The 22628-nt window shown below is 36.8% G+C and overlaps 2 protein-coding genes across 2 annotated transcripts in view; both read right to left on the bottom strand.

The window, feature by feature from the left end:
* mapre1a (microtubule-associated protein, RP/EB family, member 1a) overlaps positions 1-2411 on the bottom strand; it is a 4751-nt gene extending 2340 nt beyond the window's left edge. Inside the window, exons 1-4 of the mRNA XM_073819186.1 lie at positions 2276-2411; positions 1641-1814; positions 1199-1344; positions 283-478 (exon numbers count right to left, since the gene is read on the bottom strand). Coding sequence (XP_073675287.1) covers positions 283-478; positions 1199-1344; positions 1641-1761 — 463 coding nt within the window. The 5' untranslated portion in view covers positions 1762-1814; positions 2276-2411. The remainder of the gene's footprint in view (positions 1-282; positions 479-1198; positions 1345-1640; positions 1815-2275) is intronic.
* A 1319-nt stretch (positions 2412-3730) lies between these two features.
* On the bottom strand, positions 3731-22146 carry dnmt3ba (DNA (cytosine-5-)-methyltransferase 3 beta, duplicate a). Its single transcript, XM_073818591.1, has 26 exons — positions 22065-22146; positions 20864-20993; positions 20633-20778; positions 20247-20445; positions 18302-20031; positions 17788-17956; positions 16954-17022; positions 16574-16632; positions 14884-15015; positions 14115-14192; positions 13759-13908; positions 13565-13672; positions 13340-13469; positions 13077-13199; positions 12841-12885; positions 12610-12689; positions 12404-12516; positions 12142-12325; positions 11704-11788; positions 11020-11165; positions 10715-10805; positions 10442-10590; positions 9248-9333; positions 9035-9104; positions 6005-6123; positions 3731-5888 (listed from the first exon to the last, which is right to left on the bottom strand). Exons 2-26 carry the CDS (start codon positions 20985-20987, stop codon positions 5747-5749), a joined length of 4527 nt encoding a protein of 1508 aa, XP_073674692.1. The 5' UTR covers positions 20988-20993; positions 22065-22146; the 3' UTR covers positions 3731-5746.
* Positions 22147-22628: the final 482 nt, after the last annotated feature.

A 22628-nucleotide genomic window follows, 5' to 3' on the forward strand; every position in this document is an offset into this window, starting at 1 on the left:
AGCTGAGAAATATTTTTTCCACAATGATTTCCACAACTCTTGTACATCGTCTTATTATCTTTTGGGAGAAGCCTGTGTCATTTCAGGTCAAAAAAATAAAAAATAAAAAAAAAACTTGTTGGTTGAATAAATGTAACTTTAAATCAGAATTTGCCAGGGGTAGAATCATTTCGGGCTTGACTGTATATATTTCATATATGTTAGTAGTAAATATGCTTATTTCCCATTGGGATAAATCTTACAAAAGGTATTGAGAACTTCATGTTTGTTTTGTCTCCTTACCTGAGGTGGGTTTCCTTGGCTTGTTAGCTGTAGCTGCAACTGTACTCTGATTGGTGGCCGATTCTTGTCCCTGTCGAGCTGCCACCGGATCATATTCCTTGCCATCATAATTTGCATCGAAGAACTTCTTAAACCATTGTACAAACTCAAAGTTATCCTGGAACTTGCCCTTCACAAGCTTGTCAACAGGAATAATCTGCGGAAGCGACGGAAAATGTTTCAAAATAGAGGGTTTTAATTACATCACAGTTTGGTCAGTTACTCGGATACGCGGCCATATTGGAGATACTCAGATGTAAACAACAGCATGGATTGCACGGTTAATGTGCTGCTGAATACATTGTTCTGATAATTTATGCTGAAAAAACGTGTGGAAGCTGCTAAATCATATAGAGAAGAACTTGGTAAGTAGGAAAGGGCGCAAAATTTTGACAAACTAAAGTTAATTGGTGTTAAAGATTTCTACAAGCAGTATCAATTAAGATATTAGCCTAATATTTCACCTAGCTGACTGGAAATGATAAGAACAAGCATGAATGTTGTCAAGATTCTTGCCATGGAAATCCTGGTTCAGTTTGGCCAACCACAAACGCCTTTTGATCCTCAGACAGTTTTTTGCACTCTTTTCTTGATGTTGTAACTTTTGGCAGTCTATAGTAATTCAAATGTTTTCCCGGTCCGACCGATTAGTACAACCCAAAACATGACAGCAATTTACCACTTTTAGCAGCAATAATCAGCTAAATATGCGAATTTCATTCGGTTCTGTGGCTTTGTTTATGTTTAGTGCCGCCAATATGGCCGATTGACGATACGTCATGAAAACATTACACTTCACGTATCTTACATTATAAATCAATTTTGTGTAGCAAAATGGGACACATGATTAGTGTGCTAATGAAACTGGATGACCTACTTTGCTAACTCCCATCTTTTTGAAGCTGCCTTGAAGGAGTTTGAAGTTATGAATGTATTCGTGCTCAAGTTTGGCCTGGAATTTGACTTTCTTCAGTGGGAGACATGACGGGAACAGCATGTCCATGAATTGACAGTAAGCAGCACCTTAAAACACATTAATAAAGACATAGTCAGCCAATACTAATATAAAAGGTCCCAACACAAACATATAACCCTTTCATTTCCCTTGCACTGTACTATCTTTGTCCATTCCCTCACTTAAAACTGACTCAAATATTGACAAACTTAGCATGCAAACGGTAGTCAATCTATCGCAATTATTATATAAAGACTTTATCGTCTAAATGCAAACTAGGCATAAAGTTTATATCTAAAACTCTCAGCAATCTAATGATGCTCAAGTTGGGTGAAGTGAAGGGGCCAGACAGCTGGTCACTGACCTGAGCACAGTTGCTCGATCTTGGCATGGCTCATCTGCAAAGACTCGTTTATCCATGTGAGCATGTCATGGCGGCTGAGGTTTTCACTTGTCACTGATGTCGAGAACACGTTCACAGCCATGGCTGGGACAATACCGATGATTTAAAGCTGAAGACACTTTTCCGATAAAGCGTCTGGAGAGAAAGGGTATGGAAAAACAAAAAACAAAGAGAGTTAAAGCCTCATTTCCTTAAACACACATTCACACCCTTTAGCACATTCTACATCATCATCTTTACTTCCTACTTAATGTCACTTCAATGTGTGGCCGATCATTTCTATCTGTATAAGCTCTGAATCGAGTATATTATTTACAGGATAAAAACGGGATATTTAACGTAATTTAAAGAAGTTTTTGTTAACTTTTTAGGATTCCGATTTAACATCCCGCTTTAACGCCAGTGTATTCATATATGCTCTACGTTACTTACATAAGTTTAAACCGTTGTCTTTTTAACTGTTAAACATTTAAATCACAACATTAGATGGCATTTATCATTCAAAAGACCAAGAGTACCAATAAAGTATTGTTTTTCTGTAAAGTAAAGTGTTTCTGTTGTGCGTGTCCCAGATCAAATCAACGACTTTATCTTACGTTTGGTTCTGAAAGTCCAAACTATGATGGGATGTGAGTAAAGCAGGCTGCAGTTTCGCCGGCGTGTCGTTCGTAAAGTGCCGCTTCTGCAGAAGGCTGTAAAACAGACTGTAAGCTTGAAACCACAGCAGAAGCTTACTAACTAATCACAGATGTCAAAATAAAAGTCATCATTCGGTTATAGGAAATAAATATTTTTGCTAACTACTTAAATCCGTCAAAATAAAAGTCATCATGAACAAAATAAAAGTCACATTTAAACGCATAAAACAAAAACTAAAGTTTAAAGAGTTTCTCAAGTTTTGCTAAATATGTAACATTAAATATGCAAATTCAAATCGTTGCATGTATGTATATTTTTACTAATCTAAAACAATAGTAATGTGTGTGTGTGTGTGTGTGTGTGTGTGTGTGTGTGTGTAAAATATACTAGACCATCACAATTTAAAAGGTTTTCAATGTTAGTTAATTTCTGTTTTCTATTACTGTTGTTTATATTAATATCTAGTCAGTTTAACAGGGAAGTAAGCCCGGGTTTTCACAATAAAACCCAGGAAATTGCTATTTTAAACTAGCCCAAATTAGCCCAATCACTTTTTAAGGCAAGTACTTTTGAGGGGAGTCCTCTGTTAAAAAAATCATGTTCTGGAAAGTAAAATACACATTTTTGGCACAGTTCCCCTAGTAAAATTTGCATTCCAGGGGCTAAATATCACTATATTGGGGCCGCTTCAACCTGAGGACATAAAAAACAACCCAAGTAAAGCGTTAAATTTTAACACATAGGCAAGCCATTGCCTAATTGTTTTTGTGTTGGGTCCCCATTAAAAATCGTGTTCCGGGGAGTAAAATACAAGTTTTTTGGCGGGGTTCCCCTGGTAAAATTCACATTACAGGGGCTAAATATCAATATATTGGGGTCGCTTCAACACACAGACATGAAAAACAACCCACAGCAACAGTGTTAAAGTAACCAAATTTCGCTGGAAAACAGGGGACTTGGCAACACTGCCTATGGGTGAGCCATCTGGTTCATTAACCGCTACAGAGAAATAAGATAACGTGTAGTAAACGGTAAAATTGTTTGCACTACAAACCAGTGTGCTCATAATTAAAATTATACATTAAATGATTTGTTTTGTACAGCTAAAAGTAGCTAGACACGGATGACACCAGAAGCCAGACCCATAAAATGTACAAATGGCTGCACCTGTTCTTATAAGAGGAAAAAGGTGGATAAAATATTATTTTTTGTTAAACTCAATTTTAAAGTATTGAGTAATTTATCTCTCACTTCTTCACACATTACTAAACCAGCATTCTAACATGAAAATATTAAGTTACAGTGAGCAGAAATCTGACACATTAGTCTAAAGGACTTAATGTTTACTTTTGGGAATTAATAAAACACTTAAATTAACATTAATTGAAAAAAAAAAAAAGTCAGAGGGGAAAAAAGGTTGGTGCAATTTATTTTCATCACTGATGTTAGTACAAGGATGGAATATTAAAGCTAAGTAAGCAGACTATATCAAATATCAAAAGATATTACAACAAAACCAGTCTTGTCAATCAGTTCAGGAAAAACATACAAGATCTACATACATAATTAGCATTTCATTTAGCACCAAAAGATATCAGGGTTTTGAATAACCCATCCAACTGAAAAAAAAAGAGGTATTAAGGGTAATTTCAAGGATACAAATATATAGCGTATTTTGTTCACAAAGAATTGAATAAAAATAATCAAGTGTGACAATAAAGATCACGGTCCTATGAGGCCTGCTGGTGTTGAAAAGACCTGAGGGAGTTATTCCTTATGACACAAAACTGCACCTCTAAAATACACATGAACCATTATTTCACAATTACATGTAAAACAGCACCAACACAGTTCATACTGGGAATTTCTAAAGCTTCACTACAAGACTTAGACATCCAAAAGCATCAAAGTTACTGATCTTTCAAAGCACACATACATCTCAAGCTGGCCCATGCCTCACTAAAATGTGTTTAGTTTGAGTCAGTTGATACCATGTTTTAGAAACTACCAAAAGCTGAAGATCAGCTTTGACTAGGGTGACCGTATATCCTCTTTTTCAAAAACCCAGACAATTTAAGCAAATTAGAAATCACAGCCAGAAAATGTCAGGTGAAAAAAAAAAAGATGTATGGTCACCCTAGCTTTGACCTGTGACAAAGTCAGAACCACAAATCACCATGATCGACATAATGTTTAAAACACACATGCTAAACAACTACAATGAAAACACATAGTATGTATACACATTCTTAAGCATCTAATTTCACACTGACAGTGGACCACAATGAATAACTAAATGTATTCACAGACATTTCGAAGCCAAGATATGATTTAGACACTTGCACTACATAAATGCAAAGTAGCCCAAATTATTCCCTTAAAGTAATCTGAAGTCACGCCTCAACGTCTTCTACATAAAAAATAGCCTATCATTTTGTAGGCACTTATTCAGAGTTTAAGCCCTTAATCACATTGAAGCCTTTTTGTGGTATGCTAAATCCTTACCAAAAACGCAAATGAATGCTGCAGTGACCACAGTTACAACCAAAAGTTTCAAATCGGAAGTGCGTACAGGTAACAAATGGGGCAAAATGGAAAACAAAATAAGGAAACCTATGGGTTGAAGACCTGTCTGTTGTAAAAATGGCAAAAAGTCTTAAAACTGCAATGTTGCTCTGTAAATTTATTAAAAATGATTATTAAAAAAAGATTACCATGGCACAGACAACATTTGTGCTTCTAAACACATGGAGTACTAAAAGATCGCATGTATTCCTATAAACAAAACACAGTTTAATTAAAACCCAAGTCATCTACGGTGTATATTGACATTCATTTCAATTAAATAGATGCTCCTAAACAGGAAGACATTTAAATGTTGACTTAGTAGAGTTGTCATGATGGCCAAACATCCTGTATTATAAAACAGCACCGTGGAATGACAACATTACCAATCAACATTTTCAAAATTCTGAAATGCAATTTCTAAAAAATTACAAAAATGTGATTAAAGCTGTCATGAGGTTAAAACTGGTAAACTAAACCAAACTAATATTAACTTATTACATTATAAATAGGCATAATGCAGCATTCCTCCAGACAATGAACCAATCACAGAATAGCACTGAGGTAGTGGGTGGAGTATCGTGTGGCTCGCTCCAGCATTAAAATCACTTTAAAAGCACACAAGTCAAAAACAACAGTACTTAAGATGTTTAAAATCCAATTTAAAAGTGTCTGTGCATTCAAAGGATAAATCATCAGGATAACATGCTTTCTGAATGTTTAAAACAAATGCAACAGTAAAATTTGACTATATTCTGTGAGGTCGGAATCTGCAGGAAAAAAAAAAAAAAAATCTAATTCATTTATCTGAGAGACTCGATTTGGACCTCCAGTGCCAGCGCTGCCTGGACCAGACGGTGGCTTTACTCGCAAGCAAAGTAATCCTTCAGAGGGGCAAAGAGGTGTCGGATCACGGGAACGCTCCAGGACCGCCCAAGCACCTTCTGCCGCTGTCCCCGCCCCATATTATTCACATCTGTGTAATGCTTTGGAAACCCAAATATTCTAAATGCAGAAAAAAGTAAATGATAAAATGTCAGACATATTTTTAAGAGCCACATTTATGCTGTTTTCATGCAAAACAGAGAAGCAAAAATTTAGTTAATATAAATATATCTGACCTCTCCATTTCAGTGCACCAAAGATAGTCTTCTTTTCCATTCATGGTGACTGGCAGAGGCCCCATCTTTCCTTGTTTGATGGAGTTGGACTTGGTGGTGATAGTGCGAACTTTGTTGAACTGATGATAGATTAAAAAATTAAAAATTGTTGAATTAAATCTAACCATCTAACTTTATTAAGCCTAGATTCCTAGTACTATGTGTACACTTCCTAGGACTAGGGCTGCACGATTTGGAGAAAAAATCTAATTGCGATTTTTCTGATCAAAATTGCGATTTGCGATTTAAAATGCGATTTACTATTTCATAAAAGAGCTACAGGTTTGATATGGTGGTTTTAACAGAACCAAAGAAAGACCAAGCATAATCAAAGTATGCTACACTGTTCTACTGTTTATTTAAAACCTCTTAAACATTGTTGCCTTTTTTAAAATAAAGTTGTCAGTTATCATGACAAATTAAGAAAATAACTACAGCATCTTAAATAAAATTAAATTAACAATTAAAATTATATAATAAAATATTATTAAAATCTTAAACTTTTAGGAATCCAAACACACTGTAAACAATTTTACATCAGTAAAACACTGATGATAACCTACATTAAGAGACACTTTGTTGGGAAGTTGAGCCGCTGCTCCCGCTCATCTTTTCCAAATGGCGTTAACGTTATTTGCTCAGTACATGCAGTAGAGACCTGCACTCCTACGGGAGTATATAGCGGGACCCGAGGCAACCGACTGCGGCGCGGGACAAAACTTGATGGGCGAGTGCGGCTGTTCGGGACGCGGGAAAATAAAATGATTCGCGGGATCCCCGCAAAATAGAAATATCTAAAAAGCAAAATATTGTTATTCATCTATTGCACAAAAGCAGCAAGAACAACTAGTATACAACTTACAGCTATTATCAGTAAGCACAAGGATAGGCAGTCAGGTGTTTAAGTTAGAATCCACTCACTGCTCAAACATTCTTGCACAGTGCTGAATATTGCGTGCTCGCGAATTAAAACACACGAAGTGTAGACATTGTGAAAGATTCATTGTGCATAATATTCATTGTGTTAGAGCTTTATGAGATCGCAAATGAACTGAGATGTCAACTTTAGCTTTGTCTGCTTGCTCTGGAGACACACAGTAGCTCATGATTGCTCTTAATTCTGTTAAGAATAACAGTGGTTTGTGAATGTTGATGCTTAGCCTATATAACAAATATTTTATCGGGGACGTTTATGCTGGGGTTTTGTGAAACTTACGAGATGTTACAAAACTGTTTCATGTAAATTCAATTGATGTACTGAAAAAAAACTATATAGGTTACTTTTATGCGGGCAGGAGCGGGACAAAACATGAATGTCGAGGTAGGAACGGACCGAGATAAACATATTTCTGCGGAGGCGGGACTGAAAAATACGTCCCGTCTCTACATGCAGTGTTAAAATGCCCCCTATTGGTTAAACTCTGCATCAAACGTAATATAAGCATGAAGACGTAATATGCACTTGAAATGACCTGTCAAAAACGACTTATATGCTTGTTACCACATTTGATAATAAATCGAAATAATCGCAGCTCTTGCGATTTGAAAATCGCACCCTTTCAAATCGCGATTTCGGTTTAAAAACGATTAATCGTGCAGCCCTACCTAGGACTAATGTAAACTATAACTAGGACTGTCACTAACGATTTTTTTTGGTGATCAAGTAATCAGTCGATTATTTTGCTGATTAATCAAGTAATCGGATAATTATAATTAATTTGTGTAGACCCAAGTGAACAGCCTTTAAAATCACTTAAAATGCATATTTAATAGCAATGAGTTAATAATAATTAGTTCAAATAAAGTATCAAATAAAGCAAGAAATCGTATGGTTTTAACAAAACCGTTAACATACATGTAAACAATAGCGTTAACGTACAGTATTAAAAACGCAGAGGGCGCCAACTGCCTGACAATCGTTTTTACATATTACGGTGTGATCAAATCCTTGATTAATATTGACTAAACAACATTTAATTCAAATGTCCACTTAATCTTTAATATTTAGGAAATGGTACAGCCACTATAATTTCTTAAATGTAGAGATGTGGTCACTCAGAACTCAGGGTTTAAACTTTTATTTTGAAATCACGGAGAACAGTTAGCATATTAAGAAAGGTATTAATGTATTCTACCCTGGAAATCCAGAGGTCTCGCAAGAGCACGATTTGAATTGTCTCTGCAAGACACTCTGGCATCGAGCAATGATGCACGTTACTGCATTACGTAAGCATTTCTGGGAACCAATCAAATCGGTGTAACTGATGTAGGCGGGCCAGAGGCGAGCTAAGCTGATGACGACAGCGCTGCGACATCCGGAATCATTTAGTAAACATTGAAAGATGGCTACAGATGAACATCAGTTGTTTGAAACGGCTTTGGCCGCTACAATGATCGAGTTAGACTTGGCCTTTCTTATAAAAGAGGAACAGAAAACCGCGCTCGAATCGTTCCTTTGCAAGAAGGGTTTTTGCTGTTTTGTTGACTGATACGGCAAGAGTTTAATCTATCAGTTAGCTCCGCTGGTAGCTAAGCGTATGGGGTGTATTGTTGTGATTGGTTGTGGCGTTATCCAATTGCGTGCAGTGAGAGTTTCAAATGCATGCTTGGTGCCGCCCCTCGAGTTAGGCCCTTTTCATTGCTCGATGCCAAACCCTTAATCTTAATAGATTAGGGTCTGGATTTTTTCCAGGCTAGATGTATTCTCCTGTTTGCGTAAAATAAAATGGCAGACGTTGTGTTTACAGATGAACGTTATAATAAACCCAAACTCACAATATGCAGAGGAGGAGTTTGAGGCGCTCCACATATGTAAATAAGTTCGTGTAGAGCAAATAATTACATTTTGCCGGTTACTCAAGGATTTTTTTTTAAATCAAGTTCTCAAATTGAATCGAGTAATCGTGAGTGCCCTAGAAACTACAAATGAAAATTTAATTTCATGCACAAAATATCAACTTTTCAGTCAGAAGGTAAAATAAACCTGTTTACCATTGCAGTTCGTCCAACCTCCAGGCAGTCCTGCAGATCTGCTTTATCAGCAAGTGAAGTAGCAAGTGGTCTACAAATGCAAATTCAAGTTTCAGTCAGTCACATTTATCTGTAAATACATCCATCTAATACTGAATATGCATATATTTCCTAACCTACACTTTATGTTTACTTTATGTGAGTGAGTGTTTGTGTGTGCGCCTGCATTTATACCGGTTCATTCCAGGTAAATTTCCCCAGAAGTAGCGGGCCCTGTGGGCTGGGCTTACTTTCACAGCATCAATCATCACAGGATTACACTGGAAACAGATAAATGCTTGATAATTCATAAGCATCTTCAACAATAACAATAACAATAACAATAACAACAACAACAACAACAACAGCAGCATGCTCATGTGAGTAAAATGGAAACAACCTCTCTTAAACAGCATGTATAAAGGTGCGTTCGCATTTAGCGTTGTTTGGCCATTTTTGACAGGTGAAATCCAGCCATTTTAACAGGAATCCACATAATCTGGAATATCTTGTGCATCAAGTTCAAACAGGATGCTGCTTGGTTTGAAAATGACTTCTGTTCTGTGTGAGATGTGCTTCATAAATCATTAAAGGGCCACTGAAATGCTTTGAAACACGCAGCATTATTCTATGTGTTGAAATAATTTCAACTGAAACAGGAAGACAGGGTGGGACATTTTTTAAATAGCCAGTAGCATTTAGTTTATATCACAGCTTGGGCCAGAGTCGTTAAGCTTGGTAAAGCCGCAATTGACCGCCACAATCTCATCCATATTGTATTATCTATTAAGGCTGTGTCAATAATTGGATACAATTATCATGCACATCTCTTCAGTAATGCCGGTTCTATGATTAGTCGTAAATCTCACTGACGTGCTCATTCATAGAGCGGCATTTACTACACAAGCTACGCAATATATTGCACAGCTTGTCAGTTAACTATGGCTCTGTGTAGTAAATGCCGCTTTATGAATGAGCATGTGTTTGAGATTTACGATTAAACACATTCGATTATTGGCACAGCCCTATTATCCATATATAAAATAGCATTTTGTGTAGAATTCAAATGTGTCCAATACGTTTTGTGGTCTGCCCAGACTCATGCATATGATTTGCTCTGTGCTATCGTCTTCATTTGCCTCAATGGAATGCATATTTAAACGGTCTCATTGCCTATCCCCTATACAGTGCACTACTTGCCATTCACTGTACAGAGAATACAAATTCTGTATACAAGTGACAATCGATAACCATAAGGTTAACATATTTATACTAAAAGCCAAAAAACTTCATTTTTGATTTCATGGGGACTTTAATATTGCCAAATTTCCGCTAATGTGACCGCACATCTAGCCTAGCGGAAGGAAAAAAAGAAGAAGTATTTTTTACCTCCAGGAAACGACAGATATCAGCCTTGTCGTGGGCACTCATTGCTACTACATTCTCAAAGAGCCAGAAAAAGGGGCGATCGTCATCATCTCTTGGCCTCATCATGGTTAACATGCGGTAATATTCAAAGAACAGTCGACCTGTGCCTTCTGAAAGGAGATAAGAAATTGAAATAGAGTTATATAAATAATTTCTTATATTAAAAACCATGCTTAGATTGAGCTAAATCTTCACAATTAATAGCATAAAAAAAGATGAATATAAATATCTTACCAAAAAGACCTTTTCTGGCTGGATTCACCATGGACAGGTCATTACAGGGGCTTCCACCAATCAGGAGGTCAAATGGCCCCCACTCGGCCAGCTACAAAATGGTGCGAGACAAAACATTTTAAATAAAATTCTTTCCACAGTTACTTCCTCTTGTTCTTATAGGTGTGAGGAAGAGTGCATTTAAAATAGTGATGTTTAGCTATTAATTCTGGTTAACTGCTAAAATCCTTATACTACTTAAAGAATGTCTGTGAACAATGATATTCTATAAATAAATATTTCTTGCAATAATGCTCTATACATACATGTTTCCTTGTGATGGTGCGCACATCTTTCACATATTCAATCTGACCCTCATGTTTGATCATCCCAACAGCAATGGAGTCTTCACAGATCTCAGAGGCAATGTAGCGCTCCACCTTAAAGCCCAGGTCTTTTAAGACAAGATAGCCTGCAAAAAAAGAGACAGTATTATTGATATAAAATAATTTTTTTAATTTTATGAAATTTGTTTTGGTCACATAATTTACTGCTACTGCACAAACTTTGAAGGCATAGTACACCCCAAAAATTAAATTTTGTCATTAATTACTCACCATCATGTTGTTCCAAACCCTTAAGTCCTTTGTTTGTCTTCAGAACACAAATTAAGATATTTAATGTGTTCCAAAGATGAACGAATGTCTTACTGGTTTGGAACAACACAAGGGTATGTAATTAAATGACAGAATTTTCATATTTTTGGGTGAACTATCCCTTTAAGATAAACAAAGACAAAAATAATAATGTATTTTCTTGGTTTCAAAGAGATTTAAATGAATAGTTCAGCCAAAAATGTTAATTTTCTTAATTTACTCGCCCTCATCATGTTCCATACCTTACTTACTTTCTTTAGCAGAACAAAAATGTATTATTAAAGACTATCCTGACATCACAAAGCCTTTTTAATTTTGTTGGTGGAAACAAAAAAGAAAAACAAGTGAGCAAACCTGTTGCAATCCCATCAAACAGGGAGAGGACTCGGATTGGACGACGCTGATGAGCTGGAATAGATGGATACACTCGGTGTGGCTCCTAAAATAAGGACAAAAACCATGTTCTTCATATTAAAATTCAGATTTTCACCATTTTCATAAAAAGCATATTATAATGAGATCATGCGACACTGAACACTGCAGTATTGGCTGATGAAAATATAGCTATGGCAAAATGTAATATTGTTTCACAACATTGTTTTTACTGTAAGCAAATGCAGTCTTTATTGTAAACAAATGCAGTCTTGGCGAACATAAGGGACTTTATTCAAAAATGTTTATAAAGTCCTACAAACCATGAACCAGTGTATATTAAAAATGGCAACTCAAATAGCAAAATATGACTATGACTAGTTGCATATCTAACACAAGAAGGGTAAGAATAACACTCACAAATTCAAAGGCACTGTTATTGGCAAAATACTCTTGGACACGAACACTCCAGTCAGGCCTGAGCTTGAGCAAACCATAGCACTTAGAGGGCAGGCAAATGTAACAGCTCCATGGGTCAACCTCCTTTAGCTTTTCAAACGTCCCTGGTCCCACCAACACATTCAAACAGTCTTTACAGAAACACCTAAAAAGAGTGAAAACAATCTGTAATGATGGTTAACATGACATTAAAGTTTAAATTTGCATAAATTTGAGTTCAAACCTGCAGCAGCTGGCATTTCCACAGAGAATGACCTCTAGTCCAGCACAGCAGACAGTGCAGTACGACTGATAGCCATCATCATCATACCGGTACAGCGTCTCTGTAAAGTTCTCCTACACAAATACAAAAAAAAAGTCAGCAAATAGTAAGTAGCTTATTCATTTTAAGATTTATTTTCATTTTAAGACACAAGAATTGATTCATACCTTGCACTTAAAACAAAGGCTTCCCTTAAAAAGAGGATGGAAAACTTCAACATTGTCATTTCCACAGGACAGGCAGAAATCTGGGGAAGGAGGCATGAGAATAGACATTCTGAATAATTATCTTAAAATTCTTCACTAAGCAATACAAATGTCTCAAAGGTTTAAATAAGTTGGTAAAAATAAAATGATCAAATGTAAGGTGTTTTTTTAAGCAATTTTAAAGTGACTCACCTTCAATCTTTCTGCCTTTAGTGGTTACCTCCTGGACCATTTGCTCTGGAAGAGGAAGACAAAACTTTAGTATGTTTTCTTACCAAAGTTATCCACACACACACACACACACACACACACACACACACACACACACACACACAAATAAATAATTTGCAGTTCAATGTTTTAATTAAACATGATTCATGGTCTTTATGGCAAATGTTTGGTCTATACGCAAACCAATTTTAACTCACCTCTGGTGTAATTCTGAACTGACTGTCCAGACTGTCTGTTTTTGAAGACATACTTTCTCTTGGCTGGGGGCTGATAATCAGACACAGAGGAATCTGACTCTGTTTTATTACTGGTAGAGCTGTCTGTGAAATGGAAATGTAGAGGGCACTCTTGTTAATCAATTCAGGTCTTGCAATTTAGCTTATTAAAGTGCTTTTACTTCAGTTAATCACCAACTGTTTTTTTAATTACAGATATTTTGTAGTTTTTTTTATACACATACCCGCATGAGGCAAAAAGCCATCAGGACCCATTGGCTGGAAGCCTCCAAATGCCCAATCAAGCATGGCCTTCACCTCTTCCCCTTTCTTCTCAGAAGGGGGGAAAGTCTTGCCACAGCGCTCCGCTGCCAACTACACAAGGACACAACAATATAATGCAATATTAAATTATGAACAAAATGAGAACTGGTTCTTGATTCCCAAACCTAAAAATGATTCCACTGTACCTCTAGGATTTGATAGATGGCATTCTTGTAGGTAGGCAGACCTTCATAGGATTTACTACAAAAGCACTTTGCAAATGTAGCGAAGGGCAGCAGTCCCTCTGTATGTATCTAGGATCAACAAGAGAAATGTGCTTTGATGTAAAAATCTCTCAAATGAGGATCAGGAGAAAAACAAGCAGGTAAACATTCCTAACCTCTGAAAACATGCCATCTCCAAACCACTCCACGCGCCTCATAGACACAGGAAGCATTCTGCCCTTCCACGCCACCACCAGTCCAGGCCACCAAGAGAATCCCTTTACTTTTCCCCACACAAGCTCCCCAATGGCATAACCTTTTCCATCCTGAATCGAGTAAAACAGACAGTCAATAATACATGCTACATTCATAAGATAGATATCTGATTCCATCAAGTGCCTGTACGAGCAAAAAAAATATTTTCAAATGTCAGAGCAATCAAATGTAAACCAAAATAGTTACTAAAATGTAAAATATTAATAATATTCACCCCAATTTTTTTTTTTTTTTTTTTTAAATCTGTAAGACTTACATTGTACGCTTGTTCTCTCTTTCCAGATCTGGGGCTCTGTGTTGAATTCGATCCAGATGAACGAGCATTGTTCTTAACCTTAAATGAGTAGATCAGATACATTATTAGTGAGAAACCAAGATTTTATCAAAGGAAAACTACTTAATCTAAAGCGAGTAGCTTTAAATTAGACGGCAAACATTTCATGTGGATAGAACATACACATAACACCCAGTTTTAATGAAGTCCACTGCTGATTTGTTTTTGATAGCTTTCACAATGGTAACTGTACTGAGAAAGTCTTGAAGCTTAAAGTGATTATCTTTTTTAAATTCCTCATCATTTGTAAACGATACCATGAAAAGATATATATTTTGTATACACAAGTATTTATGTTAGTGTATTAGTACAGCATGCATGACACAGCACAAAATAAAGTTTAATTTATTTGTAAAACACTTTTTACAACAGATGTTGCTCCAAAGCAGCATTATGAAAAAAAAAGAAAAAAAAAAACACTCCATGGAGAAGTAGATGTTATGATTGTTAGCAATGCAATTACATAGGTAAAACAGACACAGAGCTACAGGAGGAACATAAGATGAAGACTCCAAAGACTAATCTACCATCCGGAAAGGAAACCACAGGACTCATGCACACATTCATAAAGCGGCATCCATCACAGCTCAATGTAATCCAGAGAGCGTGAATGGGACAAAACTAAGGAGAACCCACTACACCTGCGATAAACCAGACAGAGGACTGAATCTTGACCTGGGCAGGTACATACCACCTCTGGTTTGCTGTTCTTTTCTGGGTTCACTGGTTTGCTCCAGGTGCCTGTACCAGCCTGAAAGATTGTACGTTCCTGTGGTTTCTGCCGTAAGCTGCTCTCCCAACCGTATATTCCCCTAGTGGAGCCCTATAGACCCATACATATGCACACAAATTACACACATGTACGCTGTCACTCAGGTCACATGACACCCACAGTGAAATAATCAGTATCAAAGTGCCAAAGTGCAGATATGTAGAAAAGGAAAGGAAGATGTTAAACCAAGAGAGGTTAGTCTGATGATATGGTTGGTTGTGTGTGCGCCAGTGACTTTTTTCCCTGGGTGATAACTAGTTGATCTAATCAGCTTAGTTTGTTTCACCATCTCAATACAATGTGAACTAGTATTTAGTAAAAATATTCACTCCCAAAAGCCTGACCATAAGACTATAATTACTAATAGACTGATAGTTGAAGTCAAAAGTTTTTATACACCTTGCAGAATCTGCAAAACGTCAGTTATTTTACCAAAATAAGAGGGATCATAAAAGCATGCATTATTTTATTGAGTATTGACCTGAAAAACATATTTGACATAGAAGTTCACAAATAGCCCACAAGACAAAATAATAGCCGAATTTATATAAATGACCCCGTTCAAGAGTTTACATACACTTGATTCTTAATACTGTGTTGTTACCTGAGAAATCGACAGCTGTGTTTTTTTTGTTTTTGTTTAGTGTCTAGTGTTCATCCTGAACAGTTAAACTGCCTGCTGTTTTTCAGGAAAATCCTTCAGGTCCAACAAATTCTTTGGTTTTTTAGCATTTTTGTGTATTTGAACCCTTTCCAACAATGACTGTGTTTTAAGATCTATCTTTTTACACTGAGGACAACCGAGGGACTCATGCAGCTATTACAGAAGGGTCATTGTTGGAAAAGGTTCAAATACACAAAAATGCTGAAAAACCAAAGAATTTGTGGGACCTGAAGGATTTTTCTGAAAATCAGCAGGCAGTTTAACGGTTTAGAACAAACAAGGGACTGTTTAGAACAAACCATCACTAAATAAAAAAATAAAAAGAACACAGAGCCGTGGATCATTCAGGTAACAACAGTATTAAGCATAAAGTGTATGTAAACTTTTGAACAGGGTCATTTTTATTTATCCAACTATTATTTTCTCTTGTGGTAAACATCTTTACATATAGTTTGTATGATCCCTTTTATTTTGGCAAAATAATTTAACATTTTGCAGATTCTGCATTGTGTATAAATTAGGTCATTTTTAGGTTTCTATCAAAGAATCCTTTACCATTTTCAATGATAATAATAAGAAAGATTTCTTAAGCACCAAATTAGCAAATCAGAATGATTTCTGGAATATCATGTGACACTGAAGAGTAAGAGTAAAGCCTACTGAAAATTCAATTTTGCCATAAAAGGAATGTTACATTTTATATAGAGTTACAACAATAGCAAGTAGTTATTCTAAATTGTAAGAAAATTTCACAATATTACTGTTTTTCTTGTATTTACGATTAAATACACTGCAGCCTTGCTCGGCATAACTTCTATTAAAAAGATTTAACATTTTCAATCTTACTGACTCCAGATACAGTGACACTCAGGAATAAACTTAATAAAATAAGTTTATAAGGAATAAACTGGTTAACAAATCTGAAAACATTTCAGCTATTATTACCTCGTTTAACGTGCCACCAATATCATCATCATCGGCTCCATGTTTCCTCAAGTCCATTTCTGTAGTGTATACATAAATAACATTGTTTTAATAGTTAAATTTAACAGGTTTAAATGCATGTATGTGTATATATATATATATATATATATTAAAAGTGTATAAACAAAGAGCAGCAATTAACTTTACTCTGAGCACAGACAGAGCATTTAAATTTGCAATTTCAATGCAATGGATCAATTTTCTTGATCATTTAGGGTGGAAGCAAAGAAAGAAAGTTCAGACCAACAGATGTTTGCCCCCAGAAGCAATTGAGATTGTAAGGCGTTATTCTGTAGCTGCTCTAGAACCTCTTAAACTGTTTTTCAGCATTTCATTCACACCTCTCTGACTGGTGATCTTCTCCAGTCGCACCACACATGGCTTCACTGTGTCTGAGTGCTGAACCATCTCTGGAAAACAACACATTGTTTCCATCAATCTAACCAGCCTCTGCTGGATCTGACTGGATAGAACTTTTAATTTTAAATTAATACAATTACACTTTGATTATTTTATTGTTCTTACTATGTAAAATATATAAAAGCAAGTTAATCCATGACATGAGAACTCTTCAGCTACTGTGTTAATAACTTGCAAGCCAAAAGATGTTTTTACATCTTCGTACATTTAAATCCAGATATTAGTCTTGCAGAGCTAGACATCTGGCTGTCGGCATTAAGCCAAGAACCACCCACCTAGCCTCTTTGCATTAACCAATACATCAAATTATCAACACACCCAGAAATTTTGAAAATATTAGAGCCTCTCAAAGTCTTGGCAGTAACCAATGAGCTGCTTCTCACAATGAAAAACGAGAAAGCCATTGTCAGCCTGCTCTGACATGATAGCATCCAAACTTTTTCCTTAGTAATGCAACTTTGAATATCTTTCAGACTCAATGTCATGAACCTCACAAAGCCCAATGACTAGTCAAAGCTTTTAGTTCCTTTCTTCAAGTGCTCATCAAAGCAGCCCTTAGCTTGAAAGCCCAAATTTGGCATTTAGATGGTCTAATAAAAACCCTGTGCAGTCTAAATTTCTGAAGTTACATATTTATTAGAGAGTCTTTTCAGGCTTGCCAACTATTGTTGGAGACTGAGGATATATGTCAGTCGTCAATGTGACGGTGCAAATTTTCTTGCTTGCTTTAAATGAAGGTCTTTAGGATAACTTACCTGATGTGCTGCCTCTGTTTTTTTTCATTCTCCCATTTCTGATAGGTGAATTCTTCCCTTCATTGTGCTCTAAAGAAGAGTCATCATTGGAATCCAGCTCTTTTGTCATATCTGTGTCACTTTCACTTGAACTATCATCCCAATGAGCAGCATCACCATTTTCCACAGCCTGTGAGCAAATAAATCAATTTCAAACATATGACAAGATTAATTGGGATATAGATAAATAGACAGATAGTTCAATTAAAGAATAGATAGATCCACCTTTTTTTTGTTAATTTTATGGGTGAGGCTTCCGGTCTCATCCGTGTCCAGTCTTACTATGTTATTTTTATTTATTATTTTTACTAAAAACACACTGGTTTGTAGTGCAAACAATTTTACTGCTTAACGCATGTTGTTATTCTTGTCGTCATTTCCCTATAGTGGACAATTAACCGGAAGTCTTACCCATAGGTTTACTTCCACGTTGAAGAAAAAGGTAGTAGACAGATACATCGCTTTTACTTTATACCTGAGCAAAGATCTTTTCTGCTTCAAGAGATGGACAGGGCAGCACCAAAAAACAGAGGACAAGTCTCTTGAAATTGGATTCCGGTGGAAAAGTCTTGAGCACATTACACCAGTATCGCTCTAGAGTAAGAGTTGAATATGAGTCTTCTTCATCCTCTACAAGCTGGTACTCCAGGAACTCATCTGTGAGCTTAGCAGAATCTTCAGGTTTGGAGCAGATGCCAAATTGTACAGCAAGGTCAACTATACTCTTTCCTGTGACCTTTAATCTTCCTGCTGGGCTGAGAAGCTGTGAAATGCCTCTTAGGACACTATCGCTCAGAGGTAGACTGTCGGCAATGGAGGTTGTAAGAGTTCTGTAGAAAGCTAAACACTCATCATGAAATGCGTTCAGAGAATCTGCGAATTCATCTTCTCTGGTGGAGATGAAGTCTTCTACCACACCACCCAGACTCAGTTCAGTAGCAGGAAGGCACAGTGTTGAGTCCTCCAGGATGGCAGAGTCTCGTTCTTTCAGGTAGCGTATAACTGCTTGAGGGCAAAGAAAGCTGGAGGCGTACGAACGCAGGAGTCCACTTGCTTCTCGAAGGATCTGGACAAGATCAGCGCGAACAGAGCCTTTGCTCTGTTGCAGGTGCTGCTCGAAGGCACGGAGTGGTCCAAGAGCATGATCCAGAAACATCAAGGTGATCCTAATTTTAGGATTCTCCAACTGTGAACAAATTTGCTTGGCTTTATCATTACTTTCATCGCAGGAAGAGAAGTATGATACCAAATCACTCCACATTCCAAGCATCCTTTGAACGAGGACACAAAACTCCTCACAGCTGTGTGAGAGAGGAACGCTGGTGTCTTTTATTCCATCAATGCCTGCAAAGAGCATCTTGAGGTTGTCGTTGCTGGTGGAACAAGTTGAGAAGTGTTCATAGATGTTGGCAATGAGTTCCTGAACCTGACTGGAGTGAGCCTGTAGGCCAGCACTGCAGGCAGAGTCAGGTACGTTGTAAAGTCCACCAAGATCAATCACCTGTGGGTTGAGCTCCTGAATCTTTGACACAACACTTCCTGAGGTCTGCTCCTGGTCATTCACGTAGAAAGCTACCATGTTGCCAGCAGGAAGCTCAAACTTTTGCAGGACACCGAGTAAACATTCAGGTACAGAGCTACTATCTTGAGCTTGAAAGACGTCTAGGAGACGAATGCAATACTTTGCCTGCTTTTCTTCAAAAAAGCCTACAAGCACCACATGACAGGAGGTCCTTTCTCTGCTTTCTGCATCAAGTGGCACCTGCCCGTATATGTAGATACAGTATGGATTCATCTTACAAGCTGAAACAATATCATTTGGATAATTTAGGCCAAGAATGTAGTTGGCAGTACGTTGGGAGACCTTATTGATCCTTGAGGGTAAACTGGAGAGGCACTGGTTTTGAATGAAAAGAAGCATGGTTTCACTACAGGAAATAGTGTTTTCAATTTGCTTTCTACCAGATGAATTGAACCCGCCATTCTCACGCTTCATATGCTTCTGAGACTGCTGGTGTTGCTTCACATCGAAAAAACCTGCGTGCAGGGCAATGTTGTGGTCACACAAAGTGCAGTAAGCGCAGTTATCTCCCATATTACTGGCTCTGATCCATTTGAAGGTTCTTTGCCATTTAGGATCGTAAGTCACAGGTTGCTTCTTTCCATTCAATTCCATATCTTTGTCAGACTCTTCTCTTACTCTGCCTGTGTAAAACAGAAAAACAAGTTCCATCAGTGTTGTGGTGGAATACTAACTAATTACTAAGTCCTATTCATGTTTTTATAGATATTGAGGCATATTTAAAAATGTCCATGATTGTGGGAAAACCAACCAAATAAAACAATCAAATTCACCACATAAAAAAAGGAGGAAATAATAATAAAAAGTAAAAACTGAACAGACAACAATGGAGGCTCACCAGATTCACGTGGAGTTTTCCAGGATTTTGGAGACCTAACAGGGTCATCCACCTGTACAATATCCTGACCATTACGAGCTTTAACTGGGTTGTACTCTCTCCCTTGCTTCTCGTTGGCAATGTAAAATTTTTTAAACCATTTCAGAAAAGTGAAATTGGGTCTAAACTTTCCTGTGAGAAGCTGCTTCACAGGCACTCGCTGAAAGAGGAAATAAAAATGGGGAAACGCACTGTAAAGAACTTGACAAATAACCTACTTCACAAATTATACAAGATTCACATTTAAATATCTAGCATGTAGAACAACAGCAACTTTATTTTTAATTAACCATTTTATATGCATGAGGATTAATTGGACTAAAATCATAGGTTAAGGTAAATCTGACCTCTTTTACGCCTGATTTTCGGAACGCTGTCTGCAGAAGATTGTAGTTCTGTACAAAATCAGACCTCTTTTGGGACTCAAACTTTACTTCGCTCATGTCGATGGACCCTGGGAAGAGCAAGTCCATAAGCTGGCAAAAACACGCACCTAAAAAAATAAAAAAGAATCATGTAAATCAGTTTAAAGCTATTGGTAATGAGTAGATATTAACAAAATAAAATGTAAACAGTACCTGAACGACATTGCTCCACTTGGGTAAAATTAGTCTGTAATGTTTCGTTTATCCAGCACAAAACTTCATAGCGACTGCACTTGTCATCAGGGTTATTGGGGTCCAGACTAACATTCGTAGCCATCTTATGCTTTTAAAAACAAAATAATAATGCATGTGATACGGCAATTAGAAGCAATGATCATAACCAAAGGCGACATTGCACATTTGAAATGATAAAAAGTGTTTGTAGTAAGCTGTATGATTACATTTAAGGAATGAGACTAAATTAGTTATAAGTAAACTTTGCTCACATACATATTTTTGTGGAACAGAGATTCATTAGAGACTTATTTAAAATATAACGCTGGGTGAGGATGCATATAAGCAATTGAAGTACTCTTGAATATGAATTATATCATGCAAAGTTGCATGTGAAATGCACGTTCTGAGTTTAATCTAAAAAGGCATAATGTTGAATACATGTTTTGTATTTTGAAGTCTAGTGAGTCTGGCTCATGTTGGACTTCCTCACAACTACAGCCTCTCTCTTGCGTCAGTGTGCAACTCCTCCCCAGTTCACGAAAATCTCGCGGTGTAAATTTTGCCGCGAATGCTCTATGCTTAAAAAAGTGGCTTTCAGTTTTACAGGTTTAACCGGTGACAACAAAACAAAACAATGAGCGCACAAAATCTAATGAAAGTAATGAAATAAACACGTGATATAATAAACAATCCGGTACCATGGATGCAGATATTTAGCGTTTGATTTATTGGTGCGATGACATGATCAAATTATGGTACTGTATAGCATGCGATTCTTTTATTAATCTTGTCAGTGCCCCTTATTGTCTTTTTGAACCCTTTCAAAACAACTGGATTAACGCTAACGAAAATGAAATGGTATTTCACTTGTGCGATTTTAACTTTGCAAGTCCTAACCCAGACGTAACGTTAAACGGCTAACATGCCGCGCAAAACATGTTTGCAAATAACGATTTAGAAAACCCCCTTTTTTTATAAACCATTGCCGTGTTCTCATTGTATTAAGACCGGTTGCCTTTGTTGGTATGTCTTTGTGTAGCTGTAATGGTCGCTCAGATACAGCGAAACTGCATGGGACGGTAAAATATAAAAATGGTTTCTGTTTCATTAGAATCGTAACTCTCCACAAAATATAACAAATCGAAACGTGCTTTTTAAAACATCAAATATCTCCTACCTTATTTGTACCTTGGACCCGGAGACCTCGCTACTCCCCAGTCTAGAAGATAATTCCCAATCTCTACCCCAGTGCCTTCCCCCAACATATGCATTGTGCTGACAAGGATTGGCCTGTAGAAACCAAAGTAGGAGGTCCTATAATGTATTAGCTAGCTAGCATTTCTCACGTACAAAATATAGTGTTGTTTTTCGGCGACAACGCAATTATCACGTCAAGATGCAGATTTGAAACAAGTTTGAACCAGTTGTTTAAATTCGTAACCATTACCGACGACTCTGGCACTAGCGATTTTTATCACACAGTTGAAAAATATCTGTATCGGTTATTTTATACATTGTGTTGTTAGTGTCACATTTTTAAAAAAACTATTTTTAACACTTAACAATTATATAGTAAAAATGTAAAATGAGAAAAAAAAAACGCAGAAAGTGCTGAGTAGTATGATACCGTGCTCGTTTTGGAATCGTCGCTATGTACCTCAGAACATCATGATCAACTTTTTACTTAATCTTTTTTAATTAACTGTCAATCATTTCGCATACGATTAAATGATACGGGCAG

Source organism: Garra rufa, chromosome 15, assembly GCF_049309525.1.
Source record: "Garra rufa chromosome 15, GarRuf1.0, whole genome shotgun sequence".
Lineage (NCBI taxonomy): Eukaryota > Metazoa > Chordata > Actinopteri > Cypriniformes > Cyprinidae > Garra > Garra rufa.

Bases quoted from the DNA above. Each gene is read 5' to 3' on its own strand.
- dnmt3ba (XM_073818591.1), bottom strand. From the start codon at position 20,987: ATGGCTACGAATGTTAGTCTGGACCCCAATAACCCTGATGACAAGTGC. The intron at 12,517-12,609 runs GTATGAATCAAT...GTATTTGTGTAG, and splicing joins GCCTTTGTTTTAAGTGCAAG to GAGAACTTTACAGAGACGCT. The intron at 10,591-10,714 runs GTAAGATATTTA...ATCTCCTTTCAG, and splicing joins AGCCAGAAAAGGTCTTTTTG to AAGGCACAGGTCGACTGTTC.